Source organism: Trichosurus vulpecula, chromosome 9 (genome assembly GCF_011100635.1).
Source record: "Trichosurus vulpecula isolate mTriVul1 chromosome 9, mTriVul1.pri, whole genome shotgun sequence".
In the NCBI taxonomy this organism is placed as follows: Eukaryota; Metazoa; Chordata; class Mammalia; order Diprotodontia; family Phalangeridae; genus Trichosurus; species Trichosurus vulpecula.
The window spans coordinates 48,238,638-48,263,604 of NC_050581.1; the positions used below are offsets into that span (position 1 = coordinate 48,238,638).

The 24,967-nt window shown below is 38.9% G+C and overlaps 1 protein-coding gene across 3 annotated transcripts in view; it reads right to left on the reverse strand.

Annotated features, from left to right (window-relative positions):
• Window positions 1-24,967, reverse strand: part of CLEC16A (C-type lectin domain containing 16A) — a 234,537-nt gene that overhangs the window by 38,931 nt on the left and 170,639 nt on the right. For all 3 annotated transcript variants that reach the window (XM_036739004.1, XM_036739005.1, XM_036739003.1), the window contains exon 21: window positions 24,311-24,478. In XM_036739004.1, coding sequence (XP_036594899.1) covers window positions 24,311-24,478 — 168 coding nt within the window. The remainder of the gene's footprint in view (window positions 1-24,310; window positions 24,479-24,967) is intronic.

Consider the following 24,967-nt stretch of genomic DNA (forward strand, 5'->3'; position numbering starts at 1 on the left):
TTCTACACATAAAATGTGATCAGGTTAACTCATCTAAACAGAATCCCATCCTCCAGTGCCTTAATCAGGATGAAATATAGCTGCTCACCTTGCCTCTGGTAATACACTTGCCACTTTGACAAATCATCTCTTTTACTCTCCCCTGTCCTTTATTTTTCTGAGCTCCTTGGCCTTTTATTGCTTTTCGGGAGTTTATCATATTGAACCTTTATCCTTTTCCAGGAAACCCTATTTTTTCTTTCCTTTTACAATTAATAAATAATAGTGAGAGCTTCCTTTGACATAAATACATCCTGGTTCCCAAACAGAACTTGCTGCGGCTTCTTTTCGCAACAGTTGTTTGGCTCTTACTAAAGGCCGTACTACCTGGCCAAGAAAAGAAAAGGAAATGAGATAGCTTTGGCATGATATTGGTCTTAAGGAAAAGCAGCTGGTCTGCATCTTATAAAGTCCATGGAGTGCCCTTGGTCCTACAAAACTGCTCTCACAGAGCTACCTTAGGAGAGGTAATATGGAAGAAAGAACAGTGGCCTAGGTACATCACTGGCTCTGGGAATCTGACAATCCGGCTACGCTAGGTTCCCAAAAACAAACCTGTTTACCTGTTAGAGGTGTGATGGAGCTAGGAAGTCTGTATTATACTTCTAAAAAATCCGCTAAAATTCTCAGAGAAAGTTACTATTGGAAATCAAGCTATTTTCTTGTCTCTATTCGATGGGAATCAAGTTCTGTACAAAGAGGTGGTTTTCACCTGTTTTTTTCTATCTCAATTTCACAACACAAAATGCAAACTGCTTTAGAAGTTCTCAATAAATGTCCACAGAAGTAATTCTAATGACCGACTTTTCTTTTCATAAGTCATGATTCTGAGGTCAGACCACAATCAAAGCAGATTTCTGGAAAGGTATGAAATGAGAACTTATCTCATAACTTACAGGAAAGAAAAGGGAACAAATGTTACTTTACCAGTAATAAGAGTTTCTTCTTCAAAATAAAAAAAAGGAATGGAAGAGTAATAGTTTTAGGAAAAAGGAAGGCTGCCAGGTGTTTCTGGAGCTCATCGAGATTTCCAAATTAATATGGAATGTATTAAATGTTTCCAATTTAAAAAAAAATTTGGATCACTGTTAGGAAAATGCTGCAAAAAAGTTGGCTTTGACTAATGTGGTCTGCAAATCAGATAACATGGTAACATGACTTCTGAAACAGACCAGAGTTTTAATGTGGCCCTGACAAGTTGGTAACTAGTTATGATTCGTAGGTAATAACATTGACTTGAAGGATTACAAAAGGATACGCTCAAACATAATTTAGCTTTAAAAAGTTCAAATTTCATATCATGCAGTTCTCCAACCACAGTATCTCTCTCTCTCTCTTTCTGATAAACAGGAAAGGAAAAAAGGTTGCTTTTTTCTCTCTAAAGAAGTACTAATGGAAATACCATTTTATGACACTTCTGTCTGTTACAACCTTGTGAGGGGACTTAGTACTAAATTACAGGAAATTATATGAGTCTTAATCTAAACCTCTGGACTGTACACCACGCTAGTGATTTTTCTTTCCATCCATTTGGCCTATGCAGAAACTTTGGACCAAGGAGTCCAGGAGATCTCTGGATCTGATGCTCCTCATACAGTACTTTTCATTTTCCTAAGTAACTGTTCTTCCCATCAAGCCTTGACTTAACCAAGGTAGTGTGAAATGTTGTTGTTGTTGGTTGTCTTGTGTTGTTTTTTAAACCAGAGCTTCAAGTTATATTAGAAGCATTTTTTAAGTTCTATGGAGATAGGAATATTATTGTAGAGTCTGAACACTTGTGGTATATGGTGCTACAGTTCTTCCAGTTGATTTGTTATCCAGCTGTTAGACACATGGATGTGTTGTCAGCCACACTCCTCTTTGCCAGTTAAATTTGGGTCATTAGATCTCATAGTCAGGATGACTTGGGACCTGACCCTATTAACAACTGTTTTCATATTCCAGAAGGACATGATAAGATTAAAATATCCTGAATTTCATTTTTAAAGTATGTAGAAATTATCTTTTTCTAAGCACAGATATATCTCACAGGGCAAATTCCTTTTCTTGACATGGTGAAAAAGCCTATTCTTTAGGGAAAAATCTCTATACTGCAGTATTTTAAGTGAGTCCTGTTCACTGAATCTCTCAGTGTTCACTTCAATAATGGCGAGGAAGAAATAAAAGATTAGAAAAACAAGTAACTTGTCCCAGGACCATTTCTACCCAAAATCCAATGAAAAGGATGAGAAAAATGAGATAACCATAATAATAACTGATTATAATTTATAGAGTATAAAATATTGTACAAATGTGGTTTCATTTGAATCTTCACACAACACTGATGAGGCGGGCACTACAAATATTGTTGTCACCATTTTGCAGACGAGAAAACAACCTCTTATTAGTTGACTTGACCAGATACACGACATGCAATCCAAATCCACCCTACTTTTCATCACACTGTGCTGCCTAGTCACACTAAAAAGCAAGGTAACTGTAACATATAAATAGGATCTCTGATTCTTTGAACATGTGGTGTCTTTATATTTCACTTCCTTGGTGTTATGGTAATTAGGGTGGGACTTTTTTTTTTACTCTTTTCTGTTTTGGAATGCTGAGGTAATCAAGCACCTTTGATGAGTTTTGCCTTTCAAATGTAACGGCAAGCAAAGAGGACCTTTTGTTGTCTTTGTTTTGGAGTGCTTCTCAGCATTGAGGAATCTTTGATTGAATGGGGAGTCTTTGATGACCTGCTTACATCAAGGGAAGGCCTAGTTCACATGGGTTTGAGTCGCATGGTCGTGACACCCTTTGACCCTGAAGAAGTGTACATAAACTCAGAGATCAGCATTTTGTCTTTGGGGGCACACTCATTGAAAGAGTGTTGGTGATGAGACTCTGGGTAACCACTGAAGCAGCTCCCCCTGGCTTTGAAAACCCAGAAGTTGGTGCTTCTCTCTCTGGTAACTGTATGCGTAGCTTTGGTCAGACAGCCAGAAGACTGTCTGTTGATTTGTGTTAGGAAGACTGTTGATTTGTGTTATCTTTCTCTGCTTGTAATTCCTGCTTTCAATTTCTGTTTGTATTTTCTCTGAAGTTCAGGGTGCTGACTTTTTCCCCTGAACTAAGTGAATTTTACACACACACACACACACACATATTTAATTAAAGTGAGACTGTAAACTCCTTAAAGCTGTTTTCCTTAGAAAAGCAGATCAAAGAACCCGTGCCAGTAGCCCTCCTGGTGTTGGTGGTGCTGGTGTTATTGGCCTTACACAGCCACAGTAGCGGCAAGTAGCTTTGTTGTTATACTTAGGATACCTTTTTAAAGCCCCAAGGTAATCTAAAGTAGAATTAGCAAGGATTCCTTATGTTTATTTGTTCAATCTGAGGACTTCCAATGAGAGTAATTTGGTACAGATCTTACTGTTGTATGTCAGAAAACTATCTTTTAGGCAGCCTACATTATTATTATTCAAATCTAGTACACTCTTGAAGTCCACTAGTTGACAAGAGTTTTGCCTGTGTTTGTTTCTCAAATATCTAGTTACAATTATGTAGGTGTCTGAAAAAATACAGACAAATTTCAGGATTAAATATGTGTATATCAAAGAAATATCAAGAATTCAAGCATTACTATTGGCATTATGGAGCTCTCTACTAACTTGGTTAAAGACTATATACGCATAGCTTAATAATCACCATCAACATCAAAAAGATCTCCAACAAGAATGCTGAAATGATGTCCTCCAAGTAAAAGGAAGCAAACTCCACCCTTCAATTCCTTTGTAATTAAGAAGCTGCTCACAACAGTCTTCAACATTACAGAGAATCTCTTATTTGAATGTGATGCTCTGTGCTCAGTAAATCCAAAAAAACACTTACTGAGCGAAGTCAGTATAGTGCATAGTGGAGAGCACCAGACTAGAAGCCAGGCTTTGAAGCTCCATTTTACTACTAACTGAATGTGACCAAGAACAATCCATTTCACCTTGACTGACTGGTCAGGTAGTTCCAAAAGTTCCTTCCAGCTCTAACAATCTATGAACTCAGGCCCATCACTGTACTAGATCTTGGTGAAACTCAGCTATTGAACTGGGATTTCTAAATTTTGTAGGGTTTAAAGACAGGGCAAGAACTGATAAGAATTCAGAATGTGAGCTACTTGTAAGTAGAAATCATTTCATTTATTGTATTTGTGTCCCTATCATCTAGCACGGACAGCGTCTACCACATTTTAGGCATCTAATAAATGTGCTGATCAGATAATTTTGCAGTAATTACTTTCAAAGAAATTAAAATCAGTATTATTTACGTTTTCCTCTCTCAAGTTTTTTTTTGGTAGCTTCTGTGCCATAAAAAGCTTCCTTTTAACTTTGCTTTTACCGAAAGTTCCTTTTTTAGTTTCCTGAATGTAGTAGGATAAAAAGGTCTACACACTTGCATCAATCCAAGGCCTACCCAGATTCTGGCCAAATGTATTTCCATTACTGCTCTTGAAAGCCCTACACCTAAATACATCACTGACCAGCAGCAGATTTCAAATTCATAGTTAAAAGAGTGCTGGTCTTCTACAGCACTTAAGCTTTTTTCACTGTAGGTCAATGATTTTTTTTTTTAATTAAAAGTTCTGGCCAACAGCCAAACTGGATTTCAAACAGTACAAGACACAGCTGTTGATAAATCCCACCTCCTGGGCAAAAGTCAACTGGTCTAGGGAAGCCTTGACAACTACCTCCAGTTTTGGGCCAAGAGCAGGGCTTTTTTCTACTTGATTTATGAGCTAGCATTCACAGCATTACTCAGAAAATCGTTTACACAGCCCCCAGCACACAACAGATTTCAAATCTGGTTCTAACATATAAGGAAGAATTGCTCAGCTGGGTCCAGCTATGAATCAAGGTTTCCTTGAGGCACAGGCCCAGAATTTCTTTAGATTTCCTGGATCTCTGAGGACTGGCTCTGCAAATTTCTGAAGAGAAAGTACTATGGAACTAAATGTATGTGAGCTTTTAAAATTCAATGTTCAATCATATTACATAAATCAGTTAAACATAGAAATGGACTGTTATTAATGTTAATAACTATAACTTAATATTCACTCATTTTTTTTTTTTAGGGTTTGTAAAGTGTCTTCCTTAACTTCAGGTTTACTGGCTAGATTTCTTTCTCAAAAACCAAGCCTTAAACCCAATTTACTCTGGAGCTAATAAATTGGACAGTAGGTCCCTGCCCTCCTAGCACAGAGTGAATGTAAATACCAAATAGTAATTGTTTCTCTTTTGGCCAGGAACCCTGAGGGTCTTCCTCTTCCAGTTTGATATTTTTTTTTTTTTAAATGCAATTTATTTATTTAACATATTTGGTTTTCAACATTGATTTTCACAACAGTTTTAATTACAAATTTTCTCCCCATTTCTGCCCTCCCCCCCACTCCAAGATGGCTTATATTCTGGTTGCCCTGTTCCCCAGTCAGCCCTCCCCTCTATCACCCCCCTCCCCTCTCATCCCCTTTTCCCTTCCTTTCTTGTAGGGCAAGATAAATTTCTACGCCCCATTGCCTGTGTATCTTATTTTTTAGTTGCATACAAAAACTTTTTTTGTTTTTGAACATCTGATTTTAAAACTTTGAGTTCCAAATTCCCTTCCCTCTTCCCTTCCCACCCACCCTCCCTAAGAAGTTGAGCAATTCAACCTAGGCCACACATGTATTATTATGTATAACCCTTCCACAATACTCATGTTGTGAAAGGCTAACTACATTTTGCTCCTTCCCAACCCATCCCGCTTTATTGAATTTTCTCCCTTGACCCTGTCCCCTTTCCAAAGTGTTTGTTTTGATTACCTCCACCCCCATCTGCCCTCCACTCCATCATCCCCCCGCCTTTTATTTTTTTTTTTATCTTCCTCCCTCTTCTTTCCTGTGGGGTAAGATACCCAACTGAGTATGTATGGTATTCCCCCTCAGGCCAAATCTGATGAGAGCAAGGTTCACTCATTCCCCCCTCACCTGCCCTCTCCCCTCCTCCCATAGAACTGCTTCCTCTTGCCACCTTTATGCGAGATAATCCACCCCATTCTATCTCTCCCTATCTCCCTCTCTCAGTATGTTACTCTCTCATCCCTTAATTTCATTTTATTTCTTTTAGCTATCTTCCCTTCATCCTCAACTCACCCTGTGTCTGCTCTCTCTCTTTTACATATATATATATGCACATACATACACATACATACATATACACATAGATACATACATACATACACATTCACTTATATATATACATAAACATATATATATGCACATATATATATATATATATATATATATATATATATATATATATATATATATATATATATATATATATATGCATATTCCCTTCAACTACCCTAATACTGAGGTCTCATGAATCATACTCATCATCTTTCCATGTAGGAATGTAAACAAAACAGTTCAACTTTAGTAAGTCCCTTGCAATTTCCGTTTCTTGATTACCTTTTCATGCTTCTCTTGATTCTTGTGTTTGAAAGTCAAATTTTCTATTCAGTTCTGGTCTTTTCACTGAGAAAGCTTGAAAGTCCTCTATTTTATTGAAAATCCATATTTTGCCTTGGAACATGATACTCAGTTTTGCTGGGTAGGTGATTCTAGGTTTTAATCCTACCTCCATTGACCTCCGGAATATCGCATTCCAAGCCCTTCGATCTCTTAATGTAGAAGCTGCCAGATCTTGGGTTATTCTGATTGGGTTTCCACAATACTCAAATTGTTTCTTTCTGGCTGCTTGCAGTATTTTCTCCTTGATCTGGGAGCTCTGGAATTTGGCAACAATATTCCTAGGAGATTTCTTTTTGGGATCTATTTGAGGAGGCGATCGATGGATTCTTTCAATTTCTATTTTGCCCTGTGGCTCTAGAATATCAGGGCAGTTCTCCTTGATAATTTCCTGAAAGATGGTATCTAGGCACTTTTTTTGATCATGGCTTTCAGGTAGTCCAATAATTTTTAAATTATCTCTCCTGGATCTATTTTCCAGGTCAGTGGTTTTTCCAAGGAGATATTTCACATTGTCTTCCATTTTTTCATTCCTTTGGTTCTGTTTTATAATATCCTGATTTCTCATAAAGTCACTAGTTTCCACTTGCTCCAATCTAATTTTTAAAGTCGTATTTTCTTCAGTGGTCTTTTGGACCTCCTTTTCCATTTGGCTAATTCTGCCTTTCAAGGCATTCTTCTCCTCATTGGCTTTTTGGAGCTCTTTTGCCATTTGAGTTAGTCTATTTTTTAAGGTGTTGTTTTCTTCAGTGTATTTTTCAGTATTTTTTTGGGTCTCCTTTAGCAAGTCATTGACTTGTTTTCATGGTTTTCTCGCATCCTTCTTATTTCTCTTCCCAATTTTTCCTCTACTTCTCTAACTTGCTTTTCCAAATCCTTTTTGAGTTCTTCTATGGCCTGGGGCCAGTTCATGTTTTTCTTGGAGGCTTTGGTTGTAGGCTCTATGACTTTGTTGTCTTCTTTAGGCTGTATGTTTTGGTCTTCTTTGTCACCAAAGAAAGAATCCAAAGTCTGAGACTGAATCTGGGCGCGTTTTCGCTGCCTGGCCATATTCCCAACCAACTAACTTGACTCTTGAGTTTTTCAGTGGGGTATGACTGCTTGTAGATTACAGAGTTCTATGTTCTACGTTTGGGGGGGAGGTGCCAGCTCTGTCAGAGCCGCACTCCTCCTTCCCCAAGGACCCCCAGTCCAGGCTGGGCTCAGATCTTCGGCAGGCTGTGCACCCCTGCTGTGATCCGCCACTTAATTCCTCCCACCAGGTGGGCCTGGAGCCGGAAGTAACAACAGCTGTAGCTGCCCCACCTCCGCTGCCCCCGGGGCTGGAAGCCGAACCGCGAACTCCTTCCACTCCCGCAGCTTTTCCCACTAACCTTCTCCGCAGTCTTTGGTGTTTGTGGGTCGAGGGGTCTGGTAACTGCCGCAGCTCACATATTCAGGGCGCTAGGGCCCCCTTCGCCCGGCTTCTGATCTGGATCGTCCACGCCGCTCAGACTGGGCTCTGCTCCACTCCGTTCCCAGCTCCCAGCTCCCAGCTCCCAGCTCCGTGTGGAATAGAGCTCACCCAGAGACCATCCGAGCTGTCCTGGGCTGGAGCCCTGCTTCCCTCTGCTGTTCTGTGGGTTCTGCCGTTCTAGAATTGGTTCAGAGCCATTTTTATAGGTTTTTGGAGGGACTTGGGTACGGAGCTCACTGTAGTCCGTGCTTACCAGCCGCCATCTTGGCTCCGCCCCCCCAGTTTGATATTTTTTTAAGAGTTTTAATTAAAGGGACCATCCCTTGATTAACTTCTTAAAGAGGCCTATTCACTGAATGGGCTTTACCTCACTCAAAGTGAGAACCTGAAAAGACCTTAGCCTGAAAGGGCCAGGGTCTTGCAATGCATCCTGGGCCATCTCCAGTTGTCCTGGTGATTATCAGGCTACTGGACCCAGATGGCTCTGGAGGAGAAAGTGAGGCTGGTGACCTTGCACAGCCCTCCCTTACTCAAATCAAAGTCAACTGTGCAAGTCATGTCATCATTTCCCTGATGTCATGGTCCTCTTCCAGGATGAAAGAGAAACACAACAACAATCCTCACAAGCAATCCGTGAGAGTTTATAGTACAACTGGCAACAGAGACCATAATCCATTTGTCAGAAGCACAAGCAAAGTAAATACCAAATTTTGCATTCCTAAGCATTCTCTTTATTGTGTTTGATCTCTAGAGCACTTAATCTTCAAACCTGGACAAGTTGGCTCAGTCAGAGCCTAGAGAACTGTGTAACAACAGGCCTTTTGAGTCTTTTCTCTCCTAAAATTAAGTACTCCTAACAAATTCCTCTCTGCCTAGAGCTCTATAATGATGTAAGTTCTTCCCTACCTGGGGACACTGATAGATGTTAGTTGTGGATGATTTCTAAACATAGAATGTGTTTCTTCTTCCTTTGTTATTTTGGTCATGGGAAGAAAGAGTGAGAAGGTAAAGGAGAGACTCTCTAAAAACTTTGCTTAGCGTTCCATGAAAACTAGAATACCAAGAGTTGGGGGAGATTTACACTGGAAATCTGAAAAAACAAAAAACAAACCTTTTACTCCATGTTTCCTATCCATACAGCTATTACTCAGTAGTATGCACATGTACAAACACACACATACACACTTCTATCTTTGGACTTCAGAGTTTCCCACAAAATATGGAGTTCATAGTATCAAAGCTAGTAGGAGTCTTCACAATTAATTACCTAGTCCAACCCCCTTTACAAATGAGGAAACTGACCCAGACAGGGTAAGTGGCTTGTCTAAGACCACACAGATAAGTATCACAGTAGGGATTAGAACCCAAGTTCACCGATTACATATTTCCACCACCTTGCTGCTTCAACCCTCACATTTCTCTGTGAGAAAATTACAAAGCTAACATATTTTCCCCATAATATATTTAATTATTCATAAAAAATAACGAAAAAAATTCATTAGAAAGCTTCCTCTAGTTTGCTTCCTTTTCTCTGTCCTTTTCCCTTTATCCTGGGGATGTTCCACGTCCTTGAATATATTTAAAAACCCAAAATCATTTGTAGAGAAGGTAGAGTCCTGAGTTAGAATCAAGTCTCAGATTCTTCTTAGCTACATGACCCTGGGCAAGTCACTGAACCTTGCTCAGATTCAATTTCCTCATCTATAAAATGGGTAATACAAAAGCACCTACTTCCCAGAGTTGTTGTGAGGATCAAGCGAAATAATGTTTGCAAAGCACTCTGTAATCTTAAAGTGCTATATATGCTTGCTAGTATTGTTGTCATTATTATTAAAATAAACACACAGTGAATTTAACTCACTGAAAAATGCTATGCATGTAGGAATGAATGTTTTTTATTCTTTTAAGTAAAAAACATAACTATGATATTAAAAGTGAAGCAGATTGTATTATATCTGATTACCTGAAATTTTACAATGATGAATAACTGGTAGAAAAACGAAAGAAACAAAAATTCTTATATATTACAACAAATGAAGTTGTTGCCCAAAACTTCTGAACATATGCAGTAAACTTCAAATAATTCATACTAATGAAAAGGCAGTAGTAGGATGAACAATCCAACATAAGAAATAATTTTAAAATGGGTTTGGCTTTGGAATGTATTTCAGAATACACGAAAGGTCTTGCATTCTGGGAATGCACAATGACTGAGACAAAGAAATGAAGCCACATGTTTAGAAATGTTTCAGGATGAGCTGGAAAGCTGTCCATTCTGTCTCCCTATTTTCTTCTGGGTTCTTCATTTAAAGTTACAGAAAGACATTGCCACTTCTCAACCTTATGCAAAGCATCAGCCTAAATTGAGTTTTCCTTTATCTCCAGACCTGCTTTGTAATGTCTGGCTCACATCTTCCAGGTTCCAAATGCAAAAAACTACTTTATTTGAAAAGAGTTTTTGTAGGACTTCAGTCACATGGGGTGGGGGTGGGAGGGTAAGTAAAAGCAAACAAATGATGATGAATGGTGGAAAAACAAAAGCTTTCTTTACTTCATGTCACCACATCAGTAAAAAGAAAGCTGACATCTGTTTGGATGGGGCATAATATGAGCGCTAACTTTACTTATGTAATTTTGTTCTATGTATTTGGGCCAAAATACTTACATATAACTCATCTGCATAGAACTTTGCAAACCTTAAAGCCCTAGGTAAATGAGTGATTATATGATCCATCATTTTCCATTATTCTGGGCTGTATTTTTTCCTGTGTTAACCTTTACTTGAGACTACGGAAAACAAAATTAGGACAAAAAAACAAGAGAAAAATATCAACCGTGCATAGAAAAAAGATTTTGGGGCTATGATTAATATTTAATGTGTGTTCAAAACAATCTCCAAAATGATAAATTTATCAATCTTATCAAGTCATACTTTTGGTGAAATGATTAATTTTCAGCTCTTCAGCCATTTTAGAGATGTCAAAATAGTGAGTGAGTGTTAGAAGACAAAAAGAAGCTCTCATTCATTCAAAATACCACAGCTTTTGGCTCTGATTAAAGAAAATGATACTTCAACTGTGAGAATTCTGTTGCAAAGAGAAAATAAAGTCACGATTAGTGGAAATGAAATGAGATAGGAACTTTTGGTGCAAACCTGTTAAGTTCTGGGGTGGTAGCTCTCATGGTGATGATAAAATAAGATCTGCTGTGACATCCATTAGAACCAAAGCACTCTCTTTGCAATAAACATGGCCACTATATTTCTGACAGGCTAAAAATGACTAGGTTAAGACCGCATTTGGAATTACTGAACAGGCATGGCTACAAATGTTCTGATCTGTTATACATACTGAGTTTTCTTTAGTACCCGCTGACTTTAAACCTTTTCATAAAATTGATTTTGCAATTGGTCTTTAAAAAAAAGATTATACCTTTTCAGAGGCCTGAATCCAACAACTGTTTCCTCTCCTTCCTTTCCAGGAAAATGTCTAAAGTGTCACTCACTTAAAAACTCCAAACGATTTTTTAAAAAAAGAGGCCCAGGGATAAAGGCAAACAACATTTGCATAGACTACTGAATTTGTGCCTGCAACCTTCAAGTCGGGTCAGCTTGACTACTCTAGTCCATGCAAAAAAACCCTTTCCCTTCCTATTCAGCACCTTCTGCTGCTTGTGGATTCTCATTCATCATCCCGACCAAGGCTTGTTTTCAACTGAGAAATATATTTATTTGCTCTGTCATTCTAACGACTCCATTTAGTTGTTATTCAACTTAATTCATGAATATCACAACATGGTACTGTGGAAGGGACACTAGATTAGGAGTCTTAAGGAGATTCTAAATCAAATTTTAGATCCATCATTGATTAGCTGTGTGACCTTTCTGTCAAGTCAATGAATCTGTCTGTAACTTTGTTTCCTAATTTGCAACACGGTGTTACCAACACCTCCCCAAAACTTTACAAGGTTTCAGTGAAGATTAAATTAGAAAATTTTGTGAAAAGTATAAAATACAATATAAAGATAGGCAATAAGGAGTCTTTTTTTTTCTTGCCCTTTTGAGACAAGGTCTCCCTATCTAGCCCAGGCTGGAAAATACAGTAGTCATTCAAAGACTCTGATTAGAATAGGAGCTTGTTTTGTTATGTTCCCAACATGGGTTGGTTCATCCCTTCTTTTTTTTTAATTTATTTCTTTATTTTTGTTTTACAACACTCAGTTCCACAAGTTTGTGAGTTCCAAATTTTCTCCCCTCTCTATTCTCCCCTCCCCCCGTCAAGATGGCACGTAATCCAATATAGGTTCTACATATACCTTCGTATTAAACTTATTTATACAATAGTCAAGTTGTAAAGAAGAATTATAACCAATGGAATGAATCATGAGAAAGAAGAAACAAAATCAAAAAAGAAGAAAAGAAAAAGAGACAGCAGATAGTGTCTGTAATCATGTATAATGTTCTCCTGGTTCTGCTCCCCTCACTCAGCATCAGATCATGTAAGTCTTTCCAAGTTATCATGAAGTCCATCTGCTCCCCATTTCTTACAGCACATTATTAGTCCATTACATTCATATACCACAACTTATTCAGCCATTCCCCAATTGATGGGCATCCTCTTGATTTTCAATTCTTTGCCACCACAAAAAGGGCTGCTATAAATATTTTTGTACATACAGGTCCATTTACCACTTCTATGATCTCTTTGGGATACAGCCCTAGAAGTGGTATGGCTGGGTCAAAGGGTATGCACATCTTTATAGCCCTTTAGGCATAGTTCCAAATTGCTCTCCAGAATGGCTGGATCAATTCGCAACTCTACCAACAATGTAACAGTGTTCCAAATTTCCCCACATCCTGTCTAGCATTTATGATTTTCCTGTTTTGTCATGTTGGCCAATCTGATAGGAGAGATGTGGTATCTTAGAGTTGTTTTGATTTGTACTTCTCTAATCAATAGTGATTTTCAGCATATTTTCATATGACTATAGATAGCTTTAATTTCTTCCTCTGAAAACTGCCTGTTCATATCCTTTGACCATTTATCAACTGGGGAATGACTTGTATTCCTATAGATCTGACTCAGTTCCCTGTATATTTTACAGATGAGGCCTTTGTCAGAGACACTGGTTGTAAAACTTCTTTCCCACTTTTCTGCTTCCCTCCTAATCTTAGTTGCATTGGCTTTGTTTGTACAAACCTTTTCAATTTGACATAATCAAAATTATCCATTTTGCATTTTGTAATGCTCTCTGGTTCATCCCTTTCTTAAGGAACCTGGCGGGCCCCCTGCTCATGGGGGCTCGCCATATTGGTATCTGACTTAATATGGACACTAGATTGGCTTAGCCTACTTCAGCTTAGAGCTAATGAGATCAAAGTACCCTAAGCAGAAGGGGTTACAGATGTGTGATACCATGCCTGGCAAGGAGTCATTTACAGTAGAATGTAGTAACTTCATAAAGAGCTTTGTTGGTCCTAAGTTCCAAAGAGCAGCTCTCAAACCCCAAGAGAAAGGGAAAGATATGGGCCAAGTTTTAGGGTGAACACTTCAAAAGAATCTGTGATTATTCAGTTACTTCCTTTACTGGTGCAAATTCCACCTACTTTAACAGACCATCTCTATGGTTGCCATGGTCCCCAAAATTGAGTCACCTAATGGTCAACCTTCTATCAGTGAAGTTCTCCAAACTTACCGAGGCTGAACTTAGATAAGGTGAAAGACAGAATCTATTCTATGGCTTGTACTTGAAGACCTTCCCGACTGGGAGGACCTGCCAGAGCTCGCTCTCTGCTTGGCATAACGTTTGAGAATCTGGGGTCATATTCATATTACTATCAGGCATCTGAGTAGTACCTTACTAGAAGTCTGGGAGGAACACTAGAAGCGAAAATCCAGGTTCTGTTGTGAAGATGCTGCACTTCTTGTTTTTCCAATGAAACTATACCACAAGTTCTTACCATACTACTATGCCCTGACCTGTTACAAGAATGTTCCCAGACAGAGTGAATGTCAAATGGTAAGTAGTTTCTGTTTTGGTTACTGAATGATCTGTTTGTTCTGGTCCCAGCCTTTGCCTATTTAAAATGCATTTACTTCCCAAACCCACTTCAAAAAATCAACTCTTTCTAGTTATTTGGTTAACTGTTACAATGGAAAACAGCAATGTGAATCTCATTCTAAACCAGAAAAAGATGTCACCTTTGGGAACAGACAGGCATGTCCATGAACATGAAGCAACACTTCCACAAAAATGTTTTCTCCTTTCTTCCTCCCCCACCTAGGAAAACCTAGTTTAGGAAATAACTCCATTTGCCTATGAACATTTCAAAAGGGGAGGACTATATATTTAAACAAGTGCTGTTATGGTCTATTGTGAAAGTGTGTGTGTAGGGCAGTCAAATAGAGAAACTGTGCCAGAAGTGCACTCCCCTTTTCTGAGTGACTCCTTGGTTATAAATTAAGTAACCTCCCAGACTCCATTCCTTATGCTGGAATACTATCACTGAAGTGCCATGACGCTCTGACTTCTCTAGCGGTCTGAAAAGTGATTGACAACCAAGGAGTATTTTAGATATGCTGTGATTATTTGGCTTACTGAGGTTTATTTTAAAACAGGATCTGAATGATACCTCTGTTGGTTTCCTTTCATTCAGCTGGATGTCACGCACTTACCGTGTCCATGGCCCCATGCACATTTGGGCAGATGAAGGATATAGCTGTATTCAAGACTGTTAATTAGGATTCAGAAAACGGTCCAAATTCAGATTTTCCATTTAGGCATGTTTTATATGGCAGTTCAAAAACTTACGTAAGGATTAACCATTTTCAAACATCTATTATATAAATTCACTGTGGTGAAGCGGCTTACATTGATTTTTCAAATCAGTGAATGAATCCAAATAGTAACCAGCAGGAGGTGAGAAGGGGGCTTTTGTTGGGTTGGTAACCAATTATGGCACTTGTCTCCAAAACAACTACACTACACAATTTATCCATCCACAAATAATACTTTCTCACTCGAATCCCTCCTCCAACTGGCCTCCAGTAGCTGTTTAAGCTTCTCTGCTTCTCCCATTCTCTGCAAGATGTTGGACCCTCAGGTGGTCATAACTTAATGCTACCCAGCCATACAGGCCAGGTGGCAAAAAGTATTCTTCCTCACGTTCCCTTTTCTGTTTTTCATCAGACAAGTTGAGGCACACAGGATTAGAAGACAACGGACAGGTTGCAATCAGATCCTATTACACTGCTTCCCCTCCCCCCAATACACTTCTTTTATGAACTTCCCTATTTCTGTCAAAGGTACCACTGTCCTTCCAGTCTTCTGGGTTCTAAAACTTCTTGTGACACTTGATTCCTCACTCAATTGAAACTGACAGATCTGAAGCTGATGCTCAGTCCTCATCCTTCTTGACCTCTCTGATGCATTTGATACTGATGTGCTCCCTCTTAACCAGAGATATTAAAGTCCATGTGTGTCACTTGTAAAACTTTTATGTCTACATATGTGATAAAGTTGAAAACCGAATTTTCTAACCTGTTTAAAAACTCTCCAAATGAAGAGCTTCAGTGGATATTGGACTCATTTGTTAAAAATATAAAAACACAATACCTAATTTGCAAGACAAATGACTGATGTAAGGGAAGATGAAAATGTATTATCAAAAATGTCGACAAAACCTTTGTATAACTCGTGGACTAGATTTAAAAATGAATATAATTATTTAGTAAGTATATACAGCCTGTGATTCCATTTGTGAAGCACCTTTTTTAACTATGAAAACCAAGAGAACTAAGTATTTAAATAAACCAAACTTTGAAAGAATTTTCAAATTACTATATAATGGTATTAAACCAAGATTTAAAAAAATAATGAAACATATTCAATCACAATGCTCTAACATATCACTATTAACAATAATGTTTTTAGTGAGAGCAAAAAGGTTTTTGTATCATTAATTAATAAAATTTGACTTCCAAGACACAGTATCTCTATCTTGTCCTTTCAACATTTCTATTTTGTGCTATTTTACAATATGCATGGTAATATGTATAATTTTTAAATAAGTAAATATATGTATGTTGGGGGTACATATTCAAAAATCTTTTATTGATAGAGCTTTCAATCAAAAAAGGTTGGAGACCACTGTTTTACAATTATGATCTCAATCGGGGAGGAGGGGGAGAGCACAGCACGATCTTAAGATCTGAGAGTGGGAAAATGAGTTATTCTCATCTTCCCCACAAAAATGCTTGCCTCCAACATATTGAATACCTAATCTTCACCTATTAAAACCAACTCCATTCTACTCCATTCCATGGCTTTGCAAGTTCAAAATTCCTCCCCTTCTATGGGATGCTAGCCCTTTGGGGCAGTTATACAATCTAACTCCAACCTGGGTACCTGTTTCAACAATCTGGCTAGCAGCTTCTGTGGGGGTGAAAGATCCACCCACAGCCAGAACCCAGAAAGTTGCCAACAGCACAGGTTCTTTTGATCTGCTTAACTAAGGAAAGCAAGGTGAAGGGGTTGACAAGCTTACTTTAATTCAGCATACAAATATCATTCACTTAGTTCAGGGGAAAAAGCCAGCACCCTGAACTTCAGAGCAAATTACAAACATCAACAGACAGAGCTTGTCTGATTCAAATTCCAATACATAGTTACCAGAGTTCAACAAAGTCTCAGCATCCGGGTTTACAAGCTGGAGGGCTCCTTAGCTACAGCTGCCCGGAGTCTCCTCATCAACACCATCTCCAGAGCCCTGCACAAATGGCTCTGTCCTCCCTTCTTATAGGGCTTCACACATCATCAAAAGTCGTCTGAATGACCAGAGCTTAGGCTCTGGTGATTGGTTCTTGAGTTGGCCCCTCCCCTTAGGACCCTGGGAGGTTCACATCCACATAGATTAGGTTAACACCTAATAGGGCATGGCTCTGGAGTTAGCACCTCCCCTTAGCCAGCCCCACCTCGGCCCACCCCAGTCACCAATCCACACCCACATAGGTTCCACACCTAATAGGGGTTTGGGCCTGGGGTTTAGCACCTAGTAAGGCTCAATGAAATACACTGAATTACTCAAAGCGGCACTAAGTGCTAAGGAGCCCATTTTGCTTACCAACACAGCTGTTCAGGTATCATAAAGAAAATTATGGACACCCTTCCTCCCCTCCCTGCCCCCCCCGTCCCCCGAACAAACTGTCTACTTCTCTATCCCCAGATCACCTTGTGTTTGGGGCAGATGCCCTTGGAGGATCAGCAATGCACTGAAGGGCTATGAATAGTAAGAGCCCTGGCCCTTTCCTGTTAGTTTTGGGTAGAACAGAGTGAATTAGCAACACAGGATGAGAAGACATGAATGGGTTGTAATCTACAATGCATCTCATTAGATTTTTTTCCCCTGTGGTAAGTACAATATCTATTAATCTTTTTGAGACTCACGGTAGTAAACTCTTATCATCTACCACACATGGTCTAAGAAGACTTCAATGGTAGAAAGGCAAGTTTTTCTCTAAAATGGCAGTGAAGCTGTCTTCAACACTTAACTGGTCCAGTGGACTAACACCTGAACCACAACAGAGTTTCCCAGCTGCCTAATAGATGAGAGTCCAGCATACCAGCAGTTTAAGGTTCTCAGGTTTAGAAGAATCACCACTGCCTGTTAGTCAACATAACCTTCTGACAGGGCAGGTCAATGTAACAAATTTAGAGGTGAGGGGACTTGTGTACGAGTGAACTAATACTGCACTGGGGCAGCTGGTGGCACAATAATGGATAGAGTACCAGGCCTGGAGTCAGGAAGACCTGACTTCAAATCTGGCTTCACTAGCTAGTAATGTGTGTGACCCTGGGTGAATCGCTTAACTGCTATTTCCCTCAGTTTCCTCACCTGTAAAATGGAGATAATAGGGCTGTTGTGAGGCTCAAATGAGGCAATAGCTAAAAAGTGGTTGGCACCGTGTCTGGCACATAGTAAGTGAGACACAAATGTTGGCTCATGTTATCTTTGGGGAATATCTTTTCAGTGCTGTTGTTGAATAAACTTCCTTTTGTTAAAGGTATTTTGTTCTCATGTCATTTATTTACAATCAAGGTATACATTCTCGGGTCACCAGAGCTAAATCACCAGGCTGGCCTGAGTTAGGCCCTACCCACAACACGCCTAAATCCAATTTACTTAAGAACTTTCCTATTTCTGTCAAGGACAAAGCCACCCTTCTAGATATTCAGGTTCATAACCTTGTTGTCACCCTCAATACCCCTCCCTTTCATTCAACCCATATACCCAAGCAGTTGACAAACCATTAGTACCTATGTCTTCTCTACTCTCATAGCCACCACTCTAGTTCAGGCCCCTATCACATCTTGCCTTGACTACTGTAATGCTTCCTTCTTTGGTCTCCTTGTCCCAAGACTCCATTCCAATAAATCTTCCACACAGCTGCCAAAGTACAGGTGTGACCATGTTACCACTCTGGGGAAGGGGGGCTCCTCCCAAGTTAATGAACTCCAGTGGCTCCCCTATTACATCAAAGATCCAACACAACACCTTCTGCTTGGTTTTTGAAGTGCTTCACAACACAGTGCCTATTACTTTTTTCTCCCCCCCACAGAGTTCAGCAACACTGGCCTTCTTAATACTCCTCTGATCAGCCAGTAGTACATAACTATCACCTTTACATGTTTCCTCTCCTCCTCAGCTGCCCCAAATACTTTTTTGCTGCTTTCCTTTTCCATAGGCCTATTAAATACAAGTCAGGATGCTGATACTGCCTGATTATTTTGTTTTGATAAACACCTATGAAAAATAGGTTACTCCATGTTCTTAAGAGATGTAAATGCTCATTCAAAGATGAAGGCCCATGCCACAACTTAAGACTGTACACTAGGAAGCACACACACACACACCAGCTTCAAACTACACATAAAAGGAGCTGTCATGAAATTTATGAGGCTTGGCTATGATCAGCACCTGGGTGAATTAAGTCATTAAGCCTTTAAGTTCACATCAGTTAGCCAAAATGAGTGACATTTAACGCAAATTATGCCACCTGTCGTTCTTTTAAAACAACTGTTAATACTTTCAGTGAATACTAATTTAACAGAAATAGTTACTACACATCGCTATTTTAAAGGAATTATATGGTTCTAGAAACATATAACATTATATGATTCTCAAGGTTATAACGCTCCCCAAGAAAATACCCCAAACACACACGCAATCCATAAGATACATCGGGTAATTATTGTCACCCTTCCCCTCCCCCAATATCAGCTGAATGCACATAAATATCTACTAAAACTAACAAACCAATCAACAAGCATTTATTAAGTGCTTATTATGCACCACGAACTGGGCTAGGCTTTAGGCATTCAAAGACAAAAATGAGACAAATTTGCCCTCAAAGAGCTTACATACTGTCAGGTCAGGGGAGAAAACATGCACACACACATGACTCTGTGTGTATGCACACAAAGATATACACACAATGTCCCCAAAGTCATAGTGTAGTTTTAAGTTTTAATAGCTTAAATTCGGACCTACGCTATTAAATGGTGCATACGCTAGGTCTATGTCCCAAAGAGATCAAAGAAAGAGGGAAAGGATCCACATGTACAAAACTATTTATGGCAGCTCTTTTTGTGGTGACAAAGAATTAGAAACTGAGGGGGAGCCCAATAATTGGGAAATAGCCGATGTGACAGAATACTATTGTGCTGTAAGAAATGATGAAGGGGATGGTTTCAGAGAAATCTGGGAAGACTTAACAGAAACTGATGCAAAGTGAAGTAAGCAAAACCAGGAGAACAATTTATACAATAACAACAACGCTGTAAAGACACACAACTTTGAAAGACTGAAAATTTTATCAACATGATGGCCAACCATATTTCCAGAGGACTCATAATGAAACATGCTACCCACGTCCAGTTAAAGAGGTAACAGACAGTACAGACTGAAAGGTGTGTGTGTATGTGAATTCCCTCATGTGTATGTGCGAAATACATATAATGTCTATATTTTAATATCTAAAATATATGGCATATATACATTTTATATACACTTGTGTGCATGCACACATGTGTGTGAACGTATCTTGCTTGACTATACATGCTTGTAACAGGTTTGATTTTTTTTCCCCCAGTGTAGGATGGAAAGAGAGAATGTGAATCTGGAACTATAATAAAAATTATTAACAAAATTAACAAATTACTAAAATTCACAAAAAGCTTTAATATCTTAAAGACCAAACTAAAGACTAAGACTTTTGGGACACCCAGTACAAAAAATAAATAGTAATTTATTTATTTATTTATTTTTGTGGGGCAGGGGTAAGGAACTAGCAGCGAAGTGTGAAGAGGGATCAGGAAAAGCTTTATATAGAAAGCAGCACTCCAGCAAAGTTTTGAAGGAGACAAGAGATTCCAAGAAGCAGTGGGGGTGGTAGTGTAATTCAAGGATGGGGGATGGCCAGGTTTGGAAGAGAAATAATATTGGTATAGTGAAAGAGATTTTCTCAGTATAAATAGCCCCTAGGGAAAGGCAGGCACCTCTAAGAAACTTTTAGTCTTTTACTAAACAAAGAATAAATTTTAACTCTGGTTCCCTACTTAATTAAGAGAGAGTACAACTATTCAAAGTATCTTACTTCGTGGGGGTTACTTTTGCTTTGAGGAAATCTAGTTAAGTCGGTTTTTGTAAAAGAGATTGCCAACTTTAGTTATCTGAGTCTTTTAGCTTCTTACACACCTATAAACTATGTCTAATCTGAGTCTGTGGTATAGGATATTTATCTCTAGCATTAAATATAGGTGGGCTAAACTTTTAAGTGCCCTTTTGCTTTTCTCAAGAGTTTTAATTTAACCACATCATGTACAACATCTTCAAATTCATACTAGTCTAACAGGACAAGAAAATAAAGTAAAATGTTTACATACAAAAACCTAGATGCTACATGGCTAGTTACCTAATTAATACCCATCAAAATTCTCAGTTGCAAGGAAATATAAAGGACATATTTTAACTAAGGAATGATTCTTATCCCAGTAGGGAGGGGACAAAAATGATATGCAATTATATGTACTCGCATAATGGGAAGATAATTGCAATAGTGGGATATACTTTGTATTAACACTAACACACTTTCAATATGTCATCTTTCTTGTAAATTATTCTGAAGGAGCAGCAAAAAGTATCTCAAGTAGCCACGTGTACTTTTTCTTATTAGTGTGGAAAGGGGAATGAAGCAATTATATTCCTTTGAGGATGTGGAATGTCTACTACGGAATAAACAACTAGTTGAAACAATTAAAATGCAGTATCAGCAGCAGATTTCAGTTAGAAAAATCTAAGTCTTGCTTTTTTATGCTAATTACCTACCCACCATCCAGCTCCCACGTGTCATTTGTTCTTTGGAATTTCTACTCACACTTCTTAAATAACATGAATTAAGCTTTGAATAATGAAATTAAAGCCTATTCAGCAAACCCCTCCAAATTCCAGCATTTAGCACAGAACCAGGGAGCTTAAATACTTGTCCGCTTCCTGGGTCTTTCCATAAACTATTTACAGCCAACAAGTTCATTAATCTTGCTGCTGACCCTCTGTTTAATGACCCAAGTAGTAAAACAATACTTAAAATAGTAAGATTATTTTTTTTTCTTCAGACTTCTCTTGTTAATCACTGTGGATCAAACCAGCGGTCGGTCAGAGTTGGAATATCTTGGATCTCCTGGGTGTTTCAACAAATGACACCTACGATCTGGCTCCCATGTCTTTAATGGAATGCTACAGTCACTAATTGTGATTTACCTTATTCACCTTTTGTTATGCACATTATTACAGAAGACTCAGTAATCCTACCCTAGTCTTTGGGTAATAGCCAACATCCTGAGTCGAGGGGTGTTCACAAACCTGTACTTGTAACAGGGGAGCTGATGTTTTCCCCATTGTGTGCAGCTTTTCCCAGGAGGGTTGGGGAAGAGCTGACAAAAGAGAATGAAACTCAGAAAACCTTATCAACCATCCCCAACTGGCAAAATCTAATTGTTACAGCTTCCTTCAGAAACCCCTAATGAAGGCGGGGCTATCGTCAAGACCTCAGTATCAACTGAAGAGAAGAGGAATGGAGGAGAGGCCTGCTGGTGGGGCCACCATTTGTACTGCTAAGGGCCTAGAGTGCTTTACAAATATTAATCTCATTTTATTCTTACAGCAATTCAAGGACATAGGCGCTATTAGTCCCAATTTATAGATGAGGAAACTAAGGCAGAGAGGCAAAGTGATCTGAACCACAAAGCTTATAAGTGTCTGAGGCTGGTTTTGAACTCAGGTCTTGCTGACCCCAGGTTCAGTGCTTTGGGCACCATGGTGCCATTAGCCGCTGGAAAGGCAAGCAAAAGAAAGCAATGAGTTGGCTCACAAGTGTTTAAAAAAAAAGCATATCATCTAAATGAAAAAAAATTATGCATATTTTTCTGGGGCCAAAAGAAGTTCCAATGGATTAAAAGTAATTTACAAAATCTCTGACCTTTTCCTTCTTCCTATGCCATGTTACATGCTAAGGGAAGGTAAACTTCCTAAGCCATGCTGTGCCAAACCATGTTAAACATATCTAGATAATTAAGAATTAATTTATTACAGATCTCTATGAAATATAAGATTCTGCAATTCCTTTTCAAAATAATACTCCGGACTTCTGAATGGCGATAAAGGGAAAATACTGATATCTCTATTTGATGCCTGAGAAAGGGATATATTCATAAATGACAGGCCCATGGTAGGGCCAATATTACATCCTCTTTACCACCAGTCTGTGAAAGATACTGGGGATAGAGGAAGTATAATTTTGAAAAAAACCACATAGATAAAAATTTAAACTGTCTTAGATCAAATAACACTTCAGAACAGATTTTGAAATTGTAATAGTCGGATATTCTAATTTAAGTCCTAAATACACAGAGAAATTCACAGGATCACAGATTTACAGCTGGTAGGTACCCTAGAGATCACCTATTCCACCCTATTTTTCAAAAGAGAAAAACTGAGGCCCAGAGAGGTTAAATGACTTGTCCAAGGTCACACAAATAGTGAGGAGTAGAGCCAAGGACTTGAACTCAATTCTAACTCCAAATCAAGTATTCTTGTCCCTGTACCACATTTATTCTTAAATTCACTATACCTGGGTGTTTGGCTGGTTTTTATGAAGTTTTATAATAAAGGGAAAAGTACTTATGGGTTGAAGTAAAAATGTTAAAATAGTAGGTCTATCACTGAAGCAATATATGTCACTTTCTCAAGTTAAACCTTCTAAATACACACACACACACACACACACACACACACACACACACACGCATGCGCGCACACACACATGCATCACAGAACCTCAGAGCTGGAAGGCACCTCCAAAGTTATTCAGTCCAACCCATACTTGAACAGTGATCTACAGTCCTGACAAGTGACCATTCAATCTTGATTCAGAATTTCCAATGAAGGGGACTCCTGCCCTGCAGGCCAGACGTGGGAACAGGTCTAACTGTTAGGAAGTTTTACCCTGAGTCAAGCTTGAAGCTGTCTCTACAATTTCCACCTACTGCTCCTTGTTCTGCCCTCTAGGACACAGCAAAATAATTTTAATCTCTGTACCACACAACAGTCTTCCACAATCTTTAAGAGAGTAATCATTATCTACGCCTCCTCTCCAATTGCCTCTTCTCCACCCTAAACATCCCATGGCACATGCACTTTGGTGAAAGTGGGAAAAGATTTCAGAGATGGAACAAAATAAAAGCCACAACGTTGATAGGAGGGCATTTTTCTTAAGTATCACTTCTTCAGTGGGTGAGAACACTGACCACACACACTATCTCTTTCTAGTCATCTTGCACCCAGTACGGAAACTACTGTACCACAACTTTATTAGTACTAATTTAAGTATTTCCAAGAAATTTCCAAGAAATCTCTTGGTCTAAATTCTAAGAAGTTTTTCTCTATACCCCAGAAATGCCCTGGAAAGCTAAACTAAAAATAAAGCCAAGATTTATTTTTGTGCCTTTAGTCTAACCTGGCATTATACCTTCAGAGATTTTTTAAAGAAAAAACACTGGAAAGCCAGCTCCATTTCTGAGCTGAACAGCTTAATGAGATGAAAATCTGCAGTCTACAACTGAGGAGGGGAAAAGTTAGGAGGAAGGGAGGATAGGGAAGAAGGCTCCATGCTTCAACTGAAGGACAAACAGCAAGCTACATATGAGTTGTGGGCTAGGCTTACCTGGTACCTTGTCAACAGATGCAAAAACAGAACGCTGCACAGTTGGATCACTGCTGCCACGACGAGATTGTTCATAGAATCGGAAAGGCAGGTGTTGGCTTGAAGTTGAAGCACTAAGTGCAAACCCCATGACTTCTGTTGACGGCTGGATTGGAAGGTCCAGGAGTGCTAGATTTAAATAACATGGCATTTGCTGAATAAAACCACAGATGGTGAAGATAAGATACTTTGTGTTGTTAAGTTAAGCCCATGGGGCCAGAATGCTAATACTTGATCACAGTTGAGATGGAGTATCTAATAACAAAGGCGCATTCTAGTCATTTTGATCTGCCATAAATACTTTCAATTAACATGAAATCTAACTCAACACTTACGTCTTGTTCACCTTTTAATAGCGCTTTAAAGTTTACAAACCTCTTTCCATGCTATAACCTTATAAGGTGGGTAGTGCAAGTATCATTAGTTCCATTTAGCAAAGACAAAAACAAACAAAGAATCCTTGAGTGTAGATAAATTAAGTCAACTTCCCAGGGCCACACAACTAATAAATGGTGACTCTAAGACCAGATGACTTTCCACTATACACTGCTATACGATGCTACCAATGAAGGGCACAACGGCCTTAGGACCTAAAGTCTTGGGTGCTAGTTCAGACTC